The 20,441-nt window shown below is 55.1% G+C and overlaps 1 protein-coding gene across 13 annotated transcripts in view; it reads right to left on the reverse strand.

The window, feature by feature from the left end:
- The window catches only part of MACF1 (microtubule actin crosslinking factor 1), a 407,864-nt gene extending 387,688 nt beyond the window's left edge, over positions 1–20,176 (reverse strand). For 10 of the 13 annotated variants that reach the window (XM_089300957.1, XM_089300953.1, XM_089300955.1 and 7 more), the window contains exons 1-2: positions 19,477–19,632; positions 16,189–16,461 (exon numbers count right to left, since the gene is read on the reverse strand). In XM_089300957.1, coding sequence (XP_089157083.1) covers positions 16,189–16,408 — 220 coding nt within the window. In that variant the 5' untranslated portion in view covers positions 16,409–16,461; positions 19,477–19,632. Of the gene's footprint in view, positions 1–16,188; positions 16,462–19,476; positions 19,633–20,101 lie in introns of those variants that run through there. The other 3 variants (XM_070078713.1, XM_089300949.1, XM_089300958.1) reach the window with 3 other exon arrangements.
- Positions 20,177–20,441: the final 265 nt, after the last annotated feature.

The raw sequence follows: 20,441 nt of genomic DNA on the forward strand, positions 1-20,441 counted from the left end.
TAGCTGAGGGTTCCCAGGGCTTATCTCAACTCTAAATAAACTGGCCCCGACAAACAGCTGCTTAGAGCCAAGCCCCAGCGCGGTGGGCGCGACCCCGCCCGGCCGCCCCACCTGCAGCGGCTGAGCCGCGGGGCTCCGAAGGCCACGCCGCACCGGCCCGCGGGCCTCAGCTCCGGCCCTACCTTTGTAGCGCTCCAGCACATCCTCGTACGCCTGCACGAACTCCTTCTCCTGGCTGCGGTTGGCCGGCTGCTGACCCGGCACGTAGCCGGCCATGGCCGCCCGCGCCGCGCTCGCCCCGGGCCCCGGGGGGCACCGGTTCCAGGCCCGCGCGCCGAGGCGGCGGCGGCGGCCCCAGCCTCGGCCCTTTGTGCGGCTCGGGGGGCGGCGGCGGCGCCCTCGCTTGTCGGTTCTTCGCTCTCTGTCCGCCTCGCCCGGCCTGACTAGTCGCGCTCCGCTCCTCAGCCCGCTCGCAGCTGGCCCGCTCGCGCTCCGCCGGTCCCGGCTCGCGTTTCCGCCTCCCCACCCCTCGGCTCCGCTCCTCCCTCAGCCCGCCCCGGCGCGGCGGCGGCGGCTCCTCCTGTCAGGAGCGCCAGGCCCGGCCCGTTCTCCGCCCCTCTACCGGACGCCTCCGCGGTCCGGCGCGTCCCCGGCCCCCCGGGCTGCGGCCGGCTGAATGCCGGCTGTCCACACGGGTTCCCCGGCCGGGACTGAGGGCCGCAGCTAGAGGCCGGCCCACACGGGAGGCCGGCTGCCGGGGAGGCCCCGCGGGTCGGGACGACGGGCTGAGTCGGCCGCTGCGACGGGCAGACCCCGGGCCGACTCCACAGGGTGGGCGGGCGGCCCCAATCCGTGCTGACCCGCGCCTGGAGCCGAGACAAAGAAGGGAGCCCCCTGGCTGGAAAGAAACCGAGCTGGGCCCTTGAGGCTGCTGGGGAAGGACCTGGAGAAGCCCGGGAGGGAGGGCAGAGCGGGAAAAGACCAGGATGCCTCAGATCGCAGGGCCACACAGGGCTAGAAGGACGACAAGGACAAGCTCGGGACAGGGCTGCAGTGTGAGGGCAAAGGGCAAACGGACCGCAGAGAAACCCCTAGGAACAAAGGGTTTCCCAGGAACGGGAGAAACTGCACCAAAAGTGAGGGGGGCAGACCCAGCCCCGCGAAGTAACCCAGACCAAGGAGCCGTGGCAATGACAGGGGTGGGTGGGGGGAGAAACGGGGTTCTGACTGCGCCGCCGCGTGAACGCCGTAAATCTGTGGCGGACAAGGCCCTGCCACGATTAGTAAACTGTGAGAGGCATCTGAACAGCGAATTAGACCAAAAGGGAGAGATGTGGGAACCCGAGCCTGAACCGGGACGGTTAAGGAACAAAGGTGGGTTCTGGAGCGTAACTGGTCAGAGAAGGAAAAGAGAAGCCAATTAGTCTGCTATTAGGGGAAAGGAGAAAGTAAAGGAAGAAAACTAGTGGATAGGGAGGGGCTGATCTGGGGCCATTGGAGGGGGAGTTCGCCCCTTCGGCAGGTCGTCACTCGTGTGCCACTCAGTGCCTTGGGGCAGGCAGCCCTGGATGAGGAACTCAGGTAGATCAATGGTAGGCGACGCCTTTCAGCCATCGTCCTCCCTCCGTTCTGACTTTTCAAGGGGTGAGTGGTGGTTGTGGGTAAGAAGTTAGCCTGGCTCACCTCACGGTAAGGACACGTGAGCAAGGAAAGAAAGAATCCTCAGGATGCTGAACGCCTCAAAGGGCTTCCATTTCAGGGCCAGTTCTCTAGACTGTGAAGGAGGAGCCTGCTGCCCTTGGGGCTGGGACTGTCTCTACCTTGTGAGTAATGCCAAGTCTTGGTCAATGCTCAGCACTTTAATACCAAGAAGGAGAAGGAGTGCTTTTCAACTAACAGGCACATGCTGCTTGTTTCCACATCACACCATGAGCAGAAATCGGGTGAGCAAGTCATTAATCACATCTTTCTTCACCGACTTCTGCTGACCTGCCCAAGTGCTGGGCATGGAGATCACTCAGGGAAGGACCCAAAAGACAGGGAGGATCCTTGGGCAAACACTCATTTCCTTTTGGTTTAATCCTGTGTGCTTTAAAAAAAAAAAAAAAAAAAGCTAATTCAGTTTGCTGTCAGATTAGGAAAAGGAGGGGAATCAGTTTGAGGTGTTTTTTTTTTTAATGTGTAAAAGGCTTTCCATTGGGAAATGCAGGATGAAGGAGTCAGTGATTGATGGCACAGCACATTTTTCATAAACAGCAGAGAATATAGAAATGCTAACTCCGGGGATCTTGACTGTATCAGTGCTGAGTCATCTGCATTTCCTATATTATTTTATACCAGTGGAGCCAAGAAGGCCCAGACACAAACACACATACACAGACACCTCATATAGACGTCTGCCTCCTCGTTTGCATCAGAGTGAACAGAAAAGCCCCTTCAATCCTCTCCTGGGGCACATGCCACTTTGGGAGCAGGTCCTTAAGAATTGTTAACCGATGCTTGCCAAAGGTGAGGCGAGAACAGCGGCCACAAGGGAAAGTCGACTCTGGGAATCAGGCTCTGTTGAAGACTTGGGTCTTGGGGGCAGAGAGTAAGGGGTGAGATTCCTGCTGAGAAACACAGTCATCAGGGAAGAAAGTTCTGATTTGAGTTGTGGCTACAGGGCTTCTCTCAGACTCAAATTGCTTTCTGGACAAAAATTTGCATTTAAATGGTCCCATGGGAGTTTGAAGTAATGCATTCTTCTAATGAATGGGAAGGGGGAAGTCCACATGTTTGGCTGATGTTCCTGTTTTATACAGAGAAAATTGGACAAGACCAGAGGAACAAAGCGGCTGCTGGGGAGAGAGGATGGGAAGAAGGAAGCCTAGGAAGGGGAGGGCCTTTTGGTGTTTTTCAAGCACTAGTCTGCATTTATAGCCAGACCACGCCATCAGGAGGGCTCAGAGACTTTCTCCTTTCCTTGCTCTGGACAGGAGAGACTGCTGCTGCATTTCTGGGGCTGCAGTGGGGACGCACTCAGGAGGGCATCTAGTGGGGAAGGAGGGTAACACAAGGAAATAAGACCTTGGTTTTTTTTCCTTGTCCTTGCCCACTTAAGCTCATCAGGTGCCAGTGTCCTTAAAGCCCTGCCTTAGCCGGCGCCACGGCTCAACAGGCTAATCCTCCACCTAGCGGCGCCGGCACACAGGGTTCTAGTCCCGGTCGGGGCGCCGGATTCTGTCCTGGTTGCCCCTCTTCCAGGCCAGCTCTCTGCTGTGGCCAGGGAGTGCAGTGGAGGATGGCCCAAGTGCTTGGGCCCTGCACCCCATGGGAGACCAGGATAAGCACCTGGCTCCTGCCTTCTGATAGGTGCGGTGCGCTGGCCGCAGTGCGCCCGCCGCAGCGGCCATTGGAGGGTGAACCAACGGCAAAGGAAGACCTTTCTCTCTGTCTCTCTCTCACTGTCCACTCTGCCTGTCAAAAAAAAAAAAAAAAAAAAAAAAAAAAAAAAAAAAAAAGCAGCCCTGCTTTCAGCTCCTCTTGTGTGCTCTCTCTCACCTCAGGCCTTGCACCTGCTTCCTCCCAGGCGTTCTCCTATGAAATAACCACCAGGAAGCCTGCCTTGATTCTCTTTATTAGTAGAGCCTCTTGAATCCCATATAGCCTTTTGTTCAAACCCATCGTACTTAAAGTTGCCCCGTTCAGTGTCTTTCTTACTGAATCATTAGCTTCCTGGAGGCTGGGCCTGTAGTCTGTTTTGCTCACCACAGGATCCTTAGCTTCTAGCAAATAACGTGGCCCTCATTAAGCATTTGTTTAAAGTTTTGCTTAGTTGTATGAATGAGTGAACCAGATGATCCAAAAATACTGTTGTCAGTAGAAAGTTAGGGTATTTAAGAAGATACATCATCCTAATTTACAGCATCCCTATGCAAGCCTGGCAGTCAAAGTCCTCCATATGTTGATCTCTACCTTCCTTGTGGACAGCACCTCCCCCATAAACAAACTCTGACCCTTTGCCCAAGGAGTCCACCAACTCCACCTACTAAGATCCTACCGGGAAAGCGCACCCCAGGTGAAGATGTGTTTAAGCAACCCGGGTAGAAAACACCATCACAAAAATCCCAACCAGTAGCCAGAGCCCCAGCTCACTTGGCTAATCCTCCACCTGCAGCACCAGCACACCGGGTTCTAGTCCTAGTCGGGGCGCCGGATTCTGTTCCGGTTGCTCTTCTTCCAGGCCAGCTCTCTGCTGTGGCCCAGGAGGGCAGAGGGAGGATGGCCCAGGTGCTTGGGCCCTGCACCCGCATGGGAGACCAGGAGGAAGCACCTGGCTCCTGGCTTCGGATTGTTGCTGCGCACTGGCCATGGCAGCCATTTGGGGGGTGAACCAATGGAAAGGAAGACCTTTCTCTCTGTCTCTCTCTCACTGTCTAACTCTGCCTGTCAAAAAAAAAAAAAAAAAAAATCCCAAACAGTTTCTCTCCCCTGTTGTTGGGGCTCCAACCACATGAATTGTGGGCATGTGCATCACTGCCTCCTTGACTGACCTCCTGGTCCCTGCAGACATCTATCTCATCTTTAGTCATCATAGACCCAGTGCAATACTTTGCAAATATTTGCTGAGGGAATGGACGCTTCACTGAACACATACAGAGGTGGAGAGGTAGGGGCTAGATCTGTGATTCAAGACAACTGAGAACACAATTCAGTGTCCACTCAAGAACTGAAGGCATTTCACAACAGAAGGGAAAGAGGGAAGTGCAAGATTTGTTCTCTTCCTGCTAGTGCCCCTCCCCCAACCTCTGGAAGGCTTACCCCCAGCACTCCAGCTTGGCTCATGCTGCATTATTTTACATGTGTTAATTGATGCTTTATAAATAGGTAGTTGTGTGTGTGGTGTGTTCCCTCCACTCCTCCTTGGAGGGCTAAGCTGTCTCCTGTGCCTTTCACATTTCCCAGCAGTAGCCAATGCCAGCCACACGGAAGTGGCTGCCCCAAGTCTTATTCTCTCTTCCTCTTGGGAGAAAAGTGCCAAGTTCTAGTCTCAGGAGTCTTAGTTCCCCCAGCCTCTGGGGCACAGACTTGGGCCAATCCCAGCCATAGCTCCCAAATCTGCACTGGGGGAAGAAGCCTTTGCCTACTCTCATGCTGCCCTCTTCTGTTCAGAAAGTGAAACATCTCAAATTTCAGAGGAGTGGATGGTGCCAGCCACCCAGAAAGACAAGATCCCTGCCACCCAGTGGCCTGTCACCATAGCAACCTTCAAAATGGTTACCCAGCCATCTGGGTTACCATAGCAACTGGCCACGTCTCTCCACCTCAGCTTCTTCCTAAGCCACCTCCCCTGGCTTGGCAGAGCCAATGCCAGAGATCCTCCAATCCTTCCTGGAGGAAATGAGCAAAGGCTGGACCCCTGATAGGCAGATGTCCCAGAGGGGGGTGGAATGCGTACCCGCCCAGGACCTCCTGAAGCACATGGAGATAATGGGTGTTAAGGCACTTCGTGAACCTTGAAGTGCTGCACAGATGTTAGCTATCATTAAACTACTGTTCCTTATAATGGGGGAGGCAATGGGTTGCCCTAGGCAGAGTTAGCACCATTGCCAGCATGGCCCTTGACTGGCAGGGAGACCCTGAGCAAAGTCACAGAACTCTGGGTTTGCTTCTGTCTCTTAGAGTTGTTTTGAGGACAAGGTCAAATACAGCATGGGACACGCTGAGCACAAAGGCTGGCACTCAGAACATAATCACGGTGGGAAAGGCATTGGCCCTTCTGTTGTCCCCCAGTCTCATTGTGATTAAGCTGTTTTCTTTTTCCTCTTGAAGGAATCAGCTGACACCAAATCCCCTTTCCTGCTCTGGGCCAGGAGAGGGTCTTTTCTGTGTTGGGGGCCTCTGAGGTTCCTACCAAGCAGGGCTGCAGGCAGCCTGCTCTCTTTTGGAAACTGGGAGGTTCCCCAAATTGGGGCAGTGTCTTACCTATGAAGCTTCCTTTACTGAAAACATCTCCCCAGCTACCACTGCCCTTAAAGGGACCAGGACAGGGACAGGTAGCCTGGAAACCAAGCACAAACCCTGAAGCCCAGGAAGGCGCCCAAGGGTGGTGGCTGCTGCTGTCAGTTGAGATCAGTCTTGTGGAACTTTCACTAGCTTCAGGACACACAGGCCTGGAGTGCACAGTCCTTCTCACAACAGAACTCCTTCCCTCCATGATTTTAAAGGCTTCAGTCCTGTTGTATCTCAATTTCTGTCTCTCAAGATTGAATCCTTGAAACCCATTTTTTTTAGGTACCTTTTCCCAATTACACTGGCAGGGTCCCAATTCAGACCCAGGGTGCATGGGTTGGAGATGCTGTAGACAAAACAGACGCTATCCTAAGAGATCAAGTTATCCAGTTTCCAGATGCTGGATCTGGTTCCATCTCTGTATGTTTGGAGGGGTAGATCTGGAAAGACCAGATCAGCTGAGCAGCACTAGAGGGCCATGCTGCTCCTGGGGCTCTGGCATTAGGCAGTCACAATCCCTTATGAACTCTCTGGGCTGTGGATCAACGGGCACTGGTTCCAGTCTTTAGACAGGATCTCTGGAGCAGGTAAGTGATGGAATATAATGGTTTAAAAATGTGGGAGGGGGATGGGTGTTTGATGCAACAGTTAAGATGCCATTTGGGATGCCTGGAACCCATATCAGAATGCCTGGGCTTGAGGTCCAGTTTCCTGCTAATATGCACTCTAAGAGGCAGCAGATGTTAGATCAAGTATTTGGGTCCCTTCCACCCACGTAAGACACCCTGATTGATTTCTAGGCTCCTGGCTTTTGCATGTCCCAGACCTGGCTATTGAAGGCCTTGGAGGAGTGAACCAGCAGATAGACGGTCTCTATTTCTGTTGCACTCTCTCTCTCTGCCTTTCAAATAAATTAATAAATAAAATAATAAAAAGTGTGGGAGGAAAAAGTTTATGATTATTCAACTTTGTTTTATGTAACTGGCGTATGTAAATGAAATAAAATTAGCCATGGGGACCAGCGCTGTGGCTTAGCAGGTAAAGCAGTCACCTGCAGTGCCGGCATCCCATATGGATGCTCGTTCAAGTCCCACTGCTCCACTTCCCAACCAGCTCTCTGTTATGGCCTGGGAAAGCAGTAGAGGATAGCCCAAGTCCTTGGGCCCCTGCACCCACATGAGAGACTTGGAAACAGCTCCTGACTCCTGGCTTTGGATTGGCCCAGCTCCAGCCGTTGCAGCCATCTTTGGGAGTGAACCAGTGGATGGAAGATCTCTCCTTCTCTCTCTCTCTCTCTCTCTGCCTGTGCCTCTCTGTGACTCTGCCTTTCAAATAAATAAGTATTTTTTAAAAATGAGAGAGAGATGTTTATTTAAAAAAAAAAAGATTAGCCATGAGCTGATAACTGTTTCTGGCTGATAGGGCTTCATTATACTATTCCAACTTCTTTAGTATAGGTTTGAAATGTTCTGCAAAATGCAAGGGCTTTGGAGTTATGTTGACCTGAAGCACAGCACTGAAGAACTCCAAAGGACGGACTGGCCCTGCTGGGTGCCTGGGGCTGCCATGCACACTGAGCAATGCTGAATCCCAGCCCTATATTTGCTTCCTAACTTCAGAGTTCCTTGACCTTTCTTTTGTGTTGAGAATGGCATCTACCTCCCAGGGTTCTGTGAGGATGAAAAAACATATGTAAAACACCTAGCACAAGGGTAGGTGAAGGGCTGTGTGGGTCAATCTGCCTGCATCCCATACCCCAGGGCTAGTTTGAGTCCCCTCTGTTTCCAATCCAGCTCCCTGTGAATGTACCTGGGAAAGCAGTGGATGATGGCCCAAGTGCTCGGGCCCCTGTCACCCACCTGGGATATCCGGATGGAGTTCCAGGCTCCTGGCTTCGGTCTGGCCCAGGCCATTTAGGGAGTGAACCAGCAAAAGAAAGATCTCTATCTTTTTTCTCCTTCTCTCTCTGTACCTCTGCCTTTCAAATAAATAAATTGAATTAAAAAAAAAAAAATACCTGGGGCCAGCACCGTGGCTCACTTGGTTAATCCTCTGCCTGTAGAGCCAGCACCCCATATGGGCTCTGGGTTCTAGTCCCGGTTGCTTCTCTTCCCATCCAGCTCTCTGCTGTGGCCCGGGAGGGCAGTGGAGGATGGCCCAAGTGCTTGGGCCCTGCAACCGCATGGGAGACCAGGAAGAAGCACCTGGCTCCTGGCTTTGGATCGGCACAGTGCTGGCCATAGCGGCCATTTGGAGAGTGAACCAATGGAAGAAAGACCTTTCTCTCTGTCTCTCTTTCTATCTATAACTTTACCTGTCAAATTTTTTAAAAAAAAAATTTAAGTTTAAAAAAAAATACCTAGCACACGTTGAGGACTGTAGTTAGCAGCCTTCCCAGATATCATTTACTAGTAGGTTCCAGCTGGCTTCAGCTCTTAGGAACTCCTGAACTGGGGTCCAAAGTTCACTCCCCAAATCACCCTCCGGATTCTTTAATTCTTAACTGCCACCAGCTGTTCTCTCTTCAGTTTCCTTCTTTCCTACTGAGACCAAAGAAAGGAGAGCAAGAACAAAAACAAGCAACAGAGATATTCAGGTTGTCAGACAAATTCCTATTTGTTTGCCAAGTCCCATCGCAAATGTGATCACTGTTCCAAGGCCCATTCCTTCCAGGATTTCCTCCAAGTGCCCTTGGGCTGGCAGTATAGCACAGCCCATGCTCCATTCTAATTGGCTTCATTGGCAGGGCTGGGCTGTGAGGCCCAGTCTGAGTCTAGAATAAAGTAGCCCATTTGTTAAACGAGCAAGTGCATGATCAGTGAATGGGCAAGGGGACAAATAAGGACATTTGTGAACCAGGGAACAAGTTTATGAGTGAATAAACAATATTAATGAGGATAGCCAACATGTATCAAGGGCCGACTACAGAGCAGGCCGAGTCAGGACCACGCATCTTATACCCATTCTTGTGTCCCCATCCTAAGTGTGAAAAAATGAAGCTTTACTCCTCAGGTCACTCAACTGGCAAGCAAAGGATGAAACAGATTCCAACTGACTCCAAAAGCTGTACCCTTGCAAAATGAATGGTAAAGGAAGCAAGTGGAGTGAGAAGATGAGCTGTGCCCAGAGATACACCCAATGAGGATCAGGGCAGAATCCTCCCCTGGACCACAAGACAAAAGTCTGGTATCTCCTGGAGTAAGCGTGGGGCAGAGCTCAGGACAGAAACATCAGCCCATAGTCATTCTTCAGCTCGCAGGGGCCTCGGATGTTCTCTGCATCCGCACCCTCAGTCCAGGCAGAGACTGCAGCCAGCCGCACGCACCCCTTCTGCTCCTACAGGAAAGCCGAGGCAGAGCCAGGAAGCTGGCCAGATGGCAGCAGGCAATCAAGGGGCCAAGTCATGACCCACCCTGGCCACAGCAAACAAGAAGAGAGACACTGGCCAGGCTCAGTGCTGCACATTAGTGATGCTGGCTTGCTAATGCAGTACTCACCCCCAGGTGTGTTCACAGGCTGTTCCTCGGGCGTAGGGCTGTTGAAATAAAAGCCAGTGCAGAGTGCAGCCCCAGATCCTGCTGCAATCTTAGCTCCTTTGGGGGAATCCAGTCTCTGACGCCCATCGGCCTTGCACAGTCCCCAAAGTAACCAGTCCTTCCTCTGCAGCCCTAACCTCACTCAGTCCCAGGCTTCTCAGGAAAGCCATAAGGCAGACTGCCATTCCACGTCACCTAGGAAGTCTCTGAAAAAGCATGATGGGAAGCTGATGGCATAAGACAGCATTGAGGGGCCGCGTTGTGGCGCAGCAGGTAAAGCTGCCACCTGCAGTACCGGCATCCCATATGGGCACCGATTCGAGTCCTGGCTGCTCCACTTCTGATCCAGCTCTCTGCTGTGGCCTGGGAAAGCAGTAGAAGACGGCCCAAGTCCTTGGGCCCCTGCACTCACATGGGAGACCCAGAGGAAGCTCCTAACTCCTGGCTTCCAATCAGCCCAGCTTCGGCCGTTGCAGCCAACTGGGAAGTGAACCAACAGATGGAAGACCTCTCTCTCTGTTCTCCTCTCTGTGTGTAACTCTGACTTTCAAATAAATAAATAAACCTTTTTTAAAAATGACAGCATTGCACCTTGCAATGCAGCAACTATCTTCCCTCACCAGCTGGGGTCCCCCGGGGACCCTGAACCTTAGAGAAGAGACAGATCGGCTGTCTTCTGCCGCCTGCACAGAATTCTGCCCACGTGGTCAGTTTCCATCCCTGCAGCTGATGTGACCCAGATTTACTTTCAAAGAGCTGCAGCTGAGCTGGTGGTGTGTAGCTACAATTCATTCTGCCCCACTTTCAGGGCGCGCTGCTCATCCCTCATGCCACTGAAACCGAGCTCCAGGCCAGGCCCAGGAACTCGGGGAACACCGAAACAAAGAAGTAGAGAAGCCAGGGAAGGAGGAGGAGCTTTCTCCGATTTAAAGCTCCAAAGAGCCTCAGGGCAAGAAAGGCTGCAAGGCAAAGGAGGAAAGGAATTGTTTTAGGGCCTCATTTCTCACCACTGGTTTGGTCAGAATACACCATTTCCAACCGCTCTCCGACAAAGCCCTGGAGTGGACTAAAGGAAGAAATAGAGCTGGCTGGGCTTCCTTGCTGCTCCAGGAAGCTGCCACCCCTCCTGGTTGCCGCGGGAGTTGAAAGGAATGGCACCACTAAGGGTGGTAACAGCCCCCCCCCCCCGATTCTGGTTGCCACGGGAGATAAAAGGAATGGTCCCACTAAGTGTGGTAATAGGCCCCCGATTCTCATTCAGGGGTCCTCTGAGAAGGCATCATCATCTCCCACTTCCAGATAAGAGAAACCGAGGCTGCAAGAAGTGAAGTCATGGGATCGACACTGTGGTACAGCAGGTTAAGCCGACACCTGCAGCACCGGCATCCTGTAGGAGCACTGGCTGGAGTCCTGGCTGCTCCACTTCACACCCAGCTCCGTGCCAGTGCGCTCCTGGCTTCCGGCTGGCCCAGCTCCCCTATGCTGGGACCATCTGGGGTAGTGACCAAGCAGATGGCTTGCTCTCGCATGCTCTCTCTCTCTCTCTCTCTCTCGCACACACACACACACACACACACACGTCATTGTGGCATAGTGGGTAAAGCCATAGTTTGTGACTCATGCATCCCATCTGGGCACTGGTTTGAGTCCCCACTGCTCCACATCTGATCCAGTTCCTTGCTAAAGCAGCACAGGATAGCACAAGTGCTTGGGCCCCTGCACCCACACGGGAGACCCAGATGAAGCTCTTGGCTCCTGGTTTTGGCCTAACCCATCCTGATCATTTGCGGCCATTTGGGGAGTGAATCAGCAGATGGAAGATCTCCCTCACTGTTCCTCCTTTTCTCTGTAACTCTGTCTTTCAAATAAATCTTGAAAAAAAAAAGGGGGGGGGGACAGGAGGGTCTTTTTTAAATATTTATTATCTTTTTAAGAGGCAGAATTACAAAGAGAAAGAGAGAGAGATCTTTCATCCACTGGTTCACTTCTCAAATGGCCATAATGTCCTGGGCTGGGCTGGGCCGAAGCCAGGAGCCAAGAGCTTCTTCTGGATCTCCCGCATGTGTGCAGGGGCCCAAGCACTCGGGCCATGCTCTGCTGCTTTCCCAGGAGTATTAATAGGGAACTGGATCAGAAGTGGAGAGCCAGGACTCAACCCGGCACCCATATGGGGTGCTGGTGCTGCAGGCGGGAGGCTTAACCTTCTACACCACAGCACCAGTCCCTAGGAGGGTTTTGAGTGTGTGATGTTGGCTGGATGAATACCTGATTGGTGGATGGGCCCCTCCTGCACCCAACCCTGACCTCACCCAAACATGACCCACTTGGCTGCCCACTGCAGGAAACCTGTGATAATAACCAAATCTACATTGACAGCAAATGTGACCGCTGCTCCCTAGAGGGTACACAGTGTACAACTGTGTGACAGTCTGTCCTGTCCTCCGTGGCACCCACTTCCCACAGGTCCTGAGGGATGCAGCCTTTCTTCCTCTTCCCTTCTGCACCTGTTAGAGTTGTGCTCCTTGCTTGAGTGACTGCCCAATTAAGGGCAGGTGGGGCTGCCCTCCACCCCTGAATCAGGCTATTACCACTGCTACTCACCAAAGACAGGAGAGCCTCAGGGGAACAGGAAGTCCCCTCCATCGCTGGTCACTGCCCTCTCCTTCTGCTATGGGCCAGGATCATGAGGCCTCTCCCAGGAAAGACCAAAAGGTCTCCCAGGTATGTGTGGAGGCCAAGTCAGCAATCTAGATCATTATCTACAAGGTCTTGCCTAAGAAGAGGGAAATATCGATGTACTTAGAAGATCTGGGCCTACCAGTCCTGTGAGCCCTCCTGACACCCGTCTTGCCTAACACACGGCATTATTATAAAATCTCTGTGCAAGGCACAAAGCTGACCAACACAAACAAGGCACTCCCCTGAGTGATCGCTGCCACATTTCAGTGTGGCTGGGCTTAGGGAGCTGAGAAGACGGCTGGCAAAGAGGGAGGAAAAACAATGGAGGGAAAGGATGAGGCTGGGAAAAAGAAAACAGGACAGGGTTGCAGCAGCTTGGAGCCCCTGGAACCTGCCTTGACTTTGTAGACTGAGATCAGCAGAGTTCTTGGCCCGCCGGGCCTCTGTCCTCCACTGTGTGTGGCCAGCAGGGTTCTGCCACCAGCCTTCTGAACCAAGGGTGAGGCCCTTCGAGCAGCTCAGGACAGCAAATGGGGCCAGGGAAGGGAGAGGCTCTGCGCTTAGTGAGACGGATTCCGACACCCCGACTTGGCCTTGTAACCCAGATCCAGCAGGCAGGGAAGACTGCACAGGCCAGGCTGGCTTCCAGTGTAACACTGACTTCATTTCCTCCCGGAAGGAGAGGTCTGCCTCAGCCAGCTCCAGAGCCACCCTGGGCCCCCACTCCTCCCACCAGGGCGTCCCTGCGGAGGGGTCAGGCTGCCCGTGCCTTACTCAGGAGGGGGCGACAACGTCCTCAGATCACACAGAGATTTCAGCCAAGACCCTAAAGCGGCAGTCCCGCCTCCTCTCTGCTGCCTCCCTTCTCTCCTGCTAAAGAAACACACGCCCGACTGCAGCGCACAAGTTATTTTTAACCACGGCAGTCTCCCCATGTGCAGCCTCACTGGCCCAGCCCCCTCCTCAAGACAGTCACTCGGCAGTGTCAGGATGCAGAGACCCAGCCAGCACCCGCACCCCTCTGCTCAGCTAACCTAGCAGCGTCCCCAGGGGCTTTGCCTTAGGCTTTAGCCCTCTGGAGTCCACTCCACTTTACCAATCTGGACTCAGAATCCTGAACAGCAGGCCAGTGGTCCCGTGGGCCTCTCCTCCAGAGAACACTGAAAGGAGAAACCGCCACAAAGGCATCCATATGCTTGTGCGAGTGCTGGAGGATCGGGAAGAGGGCCTGAGGAAAGGAGAAGGAAGCGTCTACTCTGCCTGCAGCAGAACAAGGAGACTGAGTCAGACACCCTGAGTCATAGCCCCGTGAGCCCGGGCACAAGTGAAGCCCTTGCACCCAGGAGACAGCTCTGAAATCTATTACTGGCTGACACCACAGGCCCAGAGGACTTTTTTTCCTTGGTTAAAAAGAGTATACATTATAAATATATATTTATATGTATAATATCTATATATGATATATATTATTTGAAAGGCAGAGTAACTGACAGAGGAGAAGAGACAGAGAGAGGTCTTCCATCTGCTGGCTCACTTCCCCCCTACCCGCCTCATATGCCTGCAACAGCCAGGGCTGACCCAGGCGAAAGCCAGAACTCCATCATGGAAGGTGGGAATCAAGTACTTGGACCATCATCCACTGCCTCCCAGGTGCATTAGCAGGAAGCTGGACTGAAAACAGAGGTGGGAGGGCTGGTGCAGCGGCTCACTAGGCTAATCCTCCACCTGCGGCGCTGGCACCCCAGGTTCTAGTCCTGGTTGGGGCGCCAGATTCTGTCCCGGTTGCTCCTCTTCCAGTCCGGCTCTCTGCTGTGGCCCAGGAGGGCAGTGGAGGATGGCCCAAGTGCTTGGGCCCTGCACCCGCATGGGAGACCAGGAGGAGGTACCTGGTTCCTGGCTTCGGATCAGGGCGGTGCGCCGGCCGCAGTGGCCACTGTGGGGTGAACCAACAGAAGGAAGACCTTTCTCTCTCTCTCTCTCTCTCTCTCTCTCTCTCTCTCTCTGCTAACTCTGCTTGCTTGTTGGAAAAAATAAAGAAAGGAAGGAAGGAAGGAAGAGAGAGAAAGAAAACAGAGGTGGGACATCCCAGGCACTCCAATGTGGGATGCGGGCATCCCAGGCACTAGCTTAACCCACTGCACCACAGTGCCCACCCCAACCCATAGGTCTTGAGAATAACTTCCCCCAAGGGTTCCTACTGCCCACCAAAAGTTCAGGCTCTGCAGCTTGCCATCCAGGCCCCACTGGCATCTCCTTCTTTGGGGGTAGCTCTGGCTACAACCCTTTCCTGATTACTTGAGCCCATGTAATCCTCTTTCTTCTAACTTTCCATTACAGCCCACTGCCCACTCCCAGATCGCAATCTGCTGCATATAATCCTCTAAACACTCTGCATACATTCAGTTACTCAATACTGGTTGATCTCCAGCATGCACAAGGCCCTGGACAAGTCACTGGGGGTGAAAGCATAAACAAGGCACAATCCCAAGGGAGTGCTGGGCCCCCTAGGGGTTAACTGCTAGATTGGACCAGGGAACCCAGAGGACAGAAGAATGTGACTATGAGAGCAGAGGAGGGAGCTTTGGATACCACTGGGGGGCATTAGGGACAGAGGAGGCGGCACTTAGGAGGAGGAGGGGTTAGCAGCATCTTGCAGAAAAAGAAAACGACAGCATGCAGGTTTGACCCTGTGAGATGTAAACCTCCGGAGGGCAAGTGACAGGAACACATGCCAGGGCACCTGGGGGCAGACGTGGCAGCAGGTGGAGCTGAAGAGGTGGGCTGGGGCCTGATTCTGCCGGGCATGGGGAAGCCTCTGTCCCTCAGGGAGTGAGGCAACAAAGACGGTGTATAAGCAGCTGAGGAATGGTATCAGGTTTGCATCTTTGAATAAATACTGTTAGCCATGTGGAGGAAGGGGGGCAGCCTGAGAAAAGCGAACTATTAGACTGTCGTTGGAAGGGGCAAATAGGGGACGATAAAGCAGAAGGGAGCGGGATGTGTCTGAGAGACACAGAGGAGGCAGCAGGACGGGCCTCGGTGATGGACTGGAAGTAGGAGACGTCGGTGAACCGTCAGCAGGCACAGCTCCGTCTATCATCCGGTCTGCACCCTGGCACCCACTGCTGCTGAGATGCAGAGCGTACTCCGGGGTGGAGCTTGGGGTGACTTTCATGGAAGCATCTCCCTTGCTCCACACGTCGGGCTAAGGGTTTACACACATTGCCTCATCTAACCCTCAGCGCGAACAGGCAGAGGGGGCATTCTAAGCACAAGGAAAGTGAGGCTCAACCGGACAAGGGACTTGCCCAGGGCCACACAGCTGATCAGCGGCAGGGCCACAGGCCAGCACCCTGCCACTCTGACCCCAGAACCTACACTCACAACCACTTGACTCTGCGGCTTGGCCAGGGACTGGGCACCTCCCAGCTGGGGAGCAGGCAGCCCCCAGATGCCACACTGCCCCGAGGGTGAACGTACACCCCACTTTGGAAGGGGACAGGAGTGAAGCCACTCTCTCTGAGGACTTCTTTACAAGAATGTAACTCAATAGAGTCAGACGTTATTATTCTTAAATATGCTCACCATTGTGATGATGGCAAAAAAAAGTACGATTTAGAAAACTGTGAAATATTATTCAGCCTTTAAAAGGGGTAAGTCTAAAGTCTAAGATGTAATACAGGAAATATTTTTGAGATAAGAGTAACTGAACAGATTCAACGTAGACTGTCCATAGGCCATGATGGGGAATGCATAGAAAATTCAGCTAAATGGGGACAAAGACAGGGAAAGAGGCAAAAACTGAGACAGGTGTGATGTTGGCATATGATCTCATCATCTCTCCAGCAGGAATAGTTACAAGTTAGATTGCAGCTGGCATGGTCATGAGGAGGGTCCCGCTGTCCCCCACACCGGCAGGTGCACACCAACCCAGCCTTCCCTCTCACCCACGAAGCCCGGCTCGCTGGGGGACCGCTCTTACCGGCGACTCTGACCACAGCGCGCTCCGCAGGGTCCAGCACCGAATCCTGGCTCTTCCGTTTTTTCTGCTCATGCAGTGGCAGGTTCCAGGGCAAGGTGTCCCCTGGGGGACAGGGAGACAGGCTCCCTGAGCGCTCGCTCCTGTAAGACCGCTCGCTCCGACAGGACCGCTCGCTCCGACACGACCGCTCACTGAGCGTTTCTTCATCTGAGGAAGACATGGCCCGGGCAGGAGCTGCAGCGGGACAGCCTGGGAGTCCAGGGGAGAAGGGATCTGGAGGAGAGAGGGATGAATGTGAACAGACGGCAGGGGGTCACACAAGGAACACTGGTTCTGCCACTGACTTGACTGCTTTACCTAGCTGAACTTCAACTTCTTCATCTGGAAAATGGGACGATGACAGTGCATGCCAGAAGTAATTCACAAGGTGGGGGGGAAATCCCATGAAATTTTATAAATATATATATATATGATATATCTATCAATCTTAAAATCCTACATGAAAGGGCCGGCGCCGCAGCACACTAGGTTAATCCTCCGCCTTGCAGCACCGGCACACCGGGTTCTAGTCCCGGTCGGGGCGCCGGATTCTTTCCCGGTTGCCCCTCTTCCAGGCCAGCTCTCTGCTGTGGCCCAGGAAGGCAGTGGAGGATGGCCCAAGTGCTTGGGCCCTGCACCCCATGGGAGACCAGGAGAAGCATCTGGCTCCTGCCATCGGATCAGCGCGGTGCGCCGGCCGCAGCGCGCAGGCTGCGGCGGCCATTGGAGGGTGAACCAACGGCAAAAGGAAGACCTTTCTCTCTGTCTCTCTCTCTCACTGTCCACTCTGCCTGTCAAAAAAAAAAAAAAAAAAAAAAAAAAAAAAAAAAAAAAAAAAAAAAGAAAAACCTACATGAAAGTTAGCTCCTATTACTGGTGAGCACTACTATTGTTATTTGGTATGTTTAAAGGATTAAACTCATGGTTTCCAGAGACAGAAAGATGTGGTTTCAAACTCCACTCTGCCATGTACAGCCCTGTGACCTTGGAGCAGCCGTTCAATCTCTTTGGAGCCTCAGTATCTTCAGCTACAAAAATGGGCTGACAGCAGCTAACCGCCCAGGGTTGTTTGCAAGGACTAGGGGAGGCCCTGCAGGTGAAGTACTTAACAGCGCCTGCTTCCCAGCAAGCATGCACTGAACAGCATCTATTATTACATTTCTGGTCTCTTTACCTCCCAGGAATGCTATAAGGATAAAATAGGGCAACATATGGAAAGTATTTTCAAAAAGTTAAAGCACGATCTCAATGGCAGGCACGAAACAAAGCACGAACTCAAACAGCAGAAATTCCCTGATGTCTCCCACTCTATCCCCAGCAGCTATATTAGAACAAGGACTCAGCTCCAAGTCAGACGGATCTGGCTATAAAGCCCAGCCATTTAGGAATGGTGTGATCTGGGGCAAGTCACTTCACCTGAGACTCACTTTTCTAATCTGTAAAATGGGGGCAATATTCCACCTTAGAGGATGTCTTACAAACATCGTGAAATGCAAAGGTAAAACTGGGCTGGTGCCATGCATGGCACACAGGAGGCATGAGATAAAGCACTCATTTGCTCATTCCGAGGGCTGGTATGGAAATAAGTGGCACAGCATGGGGTGGGTGGGCGGATGGTACAGGAAGTCCGTATTTCTGGTCAGTTTGGATAGTGGTGAGAGAGATGCATGGAAACACAGTCACTATGGAGCCAGCTGGGCTCCATCAGCCAGACTGGGCAGCCTTTCCTTGGCCAGGCCAAGCTCACCTCCCACAGCCATCTGTTATGCACGGCTCACCTCCCTGGCTCCAGCAGAGCGTGCCTTCAGCCACCTGCCTTCCTACAGGCCCCAGATGCAGCCCAGGTAACCAGCTCTCGCTGTGGCTCTGGGCTCCAGGGAGCGCAGAAACCATGACTTTCCCTTAGGGGGAATTCCTGCACATAGGCTGTTGTGGAGACACGGAGGTGGCCTAAATGGTTAGACACCACGGGGCCCTGGGCACAGCCCCTCCTGGACTCTGGGAATTGCAGCCTCAAGGCTGCAAGGGGCAGAGTCAGCCTCTTGGGTCACTGGCAGGGCCCCCACCACAGACACAGCATTCAAAGAGATAACAAAAGAAACATCAGACGGCAAGGGCTGCTTCTAGGCAGCCTTGGGCAGACAGAACAGCCCGGCAGGGCACCCCTGAGGCGGCAGCAATGGGAGCCCTCTTCCCATGGAACACCCAGAAGGGATCCAGCCATAGAAGGCAGAAAGAAAAGCACCCGGGTTCTGGCACGGCTCTGCCCTTTATTGGAGCATTTAACCCCCTCCCTCATTAATCCCGGCGCCCACCTCCTGGCTCTTACAGCCGGTTCAGGAGCCGGAACGACGGTCCCAGGCTCCGGAACCTGGGCCCCCGACCCTCGGCTCGGGGCAGGAAAACGCCCCTCTTCTCGGACCACCTGCTTCAGTTCAGGACCGCCCATTCCTCTTCTAGACGCCCATTTTACTACAAAGGCGGCTCACCCACGGCCTCCTCCCCCAGAAACCGTCCCTCCGCGGCTCTGCCCGGGTCACTCTTCGGCCCTTCGCACACACCTGTTTGACCCCGGGGCGCCTGCCCCACCCCTGGGTCGCCCGAGTCACTCCATCAATTTTGCATTCACAGAAGCGCGCGCCCACGTCCCCAGTCGACTCCGAAGGCCGTAGGTCAGGTCCGCGACCCGCAGGTTACCCAGCACTCGCCGGCTGCGCCCCCAGCCCCAGCCTCACCCCCATCCACGTCCCCTCACAGCGGGGGAAGGCCGCGCCCGCCAGCGGGTGGCGGCGCGCGTGGGTCCGCGTGCCCGCCGCGCGTGGCTGACAAAGAGCGGGGACGCGCGACCAAGGACCGAGAGGGCGCGGGGGCCAGCGGCCGGGCCCAGCAGCTGGGAAGCGTCTTTCCACGGCTGGCTCTGCCCCTCCCGCAGGTCCCTCTCCCGGCCCCGGGAAGGTTCCGTGCTCCATTTTCCCGGGGAACACGCCTCCCTCCGGCCCGGGCAGCGCCCGCCCAGGGGAAACCCCAGCCCTGCGTGCTCGCAGCTCCCGGGCACCGGCCGCTGGGGCTGCAGGTGCGAGGCCCAGGCAACCTCTCTGCCCGTGCCTGTCAACCCGGCTTGCCGCGGCCGCCTCTGTCCGGCGCTGGGGCGCGGTCGCCCCGCGCGATCCATCACCGCGCCCTGGGCGCCGCCGCACACCCCGCAGTCCCGCAAGGAGCCCGGACCCAGCTCCGCGCCCCGCGCCTTACCCTTGGAACGGCAGGAGGAAGCAGACCGGCAGGCGGCAGCGACCCAGGCGGCGGCGACGGCCGGCGCGCCCCGGGCTGGAGCTCAGCGGAGGGGAGCGCGGCGGAGCCGAGGGGAGCGGCTCCCACAATGGCCGAGCTCGCGGCGCCGAGCCCCCCGCCCCCCGCGCCCTAGCGGCAGCGGCTGAAGCGGAGCCGGCGCAGCCGCCCAACCCGCTCCCCCACCCCCAGCGCCGACGCCGCCCCCCGCCCCCGATGCGCGCTCCCCGCCCCGCACCCCACCCCGGCGCTTCGCGCAAGCCGCTGCCGGTCAGCTGCCCGGCGCCCCTCCGCGCTGACCCCGCGTCCTCCAGCTGCCCCCGGCCCTCCCTGTCGCTCCCTCCCCCGCGAGTCCTCCCTGGCGGCCGCCGGGGCCCTGGGCCAGCTCACACCCCCATATTCCCCGCCCGCTGCTCCGCCGACCTCTCCGCGCCTGCCGGCCGCGCGGCGCTCGCTGACCCCGGGGTGCTCCCGGGCCCACCCGCTCGGCCTGTTCCCCGCCAGTCCCCGACCCGCTCTCCCAGGCGGCCTGCGCTCCACCGGCCCCTTCCCCTGACAGCCCCGCTTCGGCCCACTTCCCCCAACCCACATTCCGTTCCCGCTCCTGGGGCTCCTGCTCTGGCTCCCCGGATAATGAACGCCCTTCGGGGGCCGAGTGTAGGCGGGACCCGAAGAGGGCGCCCTCTTTCCCGTGGGGTAAAGGGCAGAGGGGGCCAGGCCGGACTTTGCTTTAGACAGAGCCAGACTAGACTGAGAAAGCTTTTCCTGAACTCTTAGCTTGCACCGGCCTGGGATGGAGCAAAGGACGGCCAGGAGTGCCTTTGACCCTCGCATCTCAGTTCATGGACTGTGTCCAGAAAGGGAGGGAATGTCGCTGAGGTCATTGCACGAGTAACCTGCAGAGCCACAGCCACCTCCTGCGCCTGCCT

The sequence above is a fragment of the Oryctolagus cuniculus genome, chromosome 7 (assembly GCF_051225735.1).
Source record: "Oryctolagus cuniculus isolate XC-2025 breed Fujian yellow rabbit chromosome 7, ASM5122573v1, whole genome shotgun sequence".
Taxonomy (NCBI): domain Eukaryota; kingdom Metazoa; phylum Chordata; class Mammalia; order Lagomorpha; family Leporidae; genus Oryctolagus; species Oryctolagus cuniculus.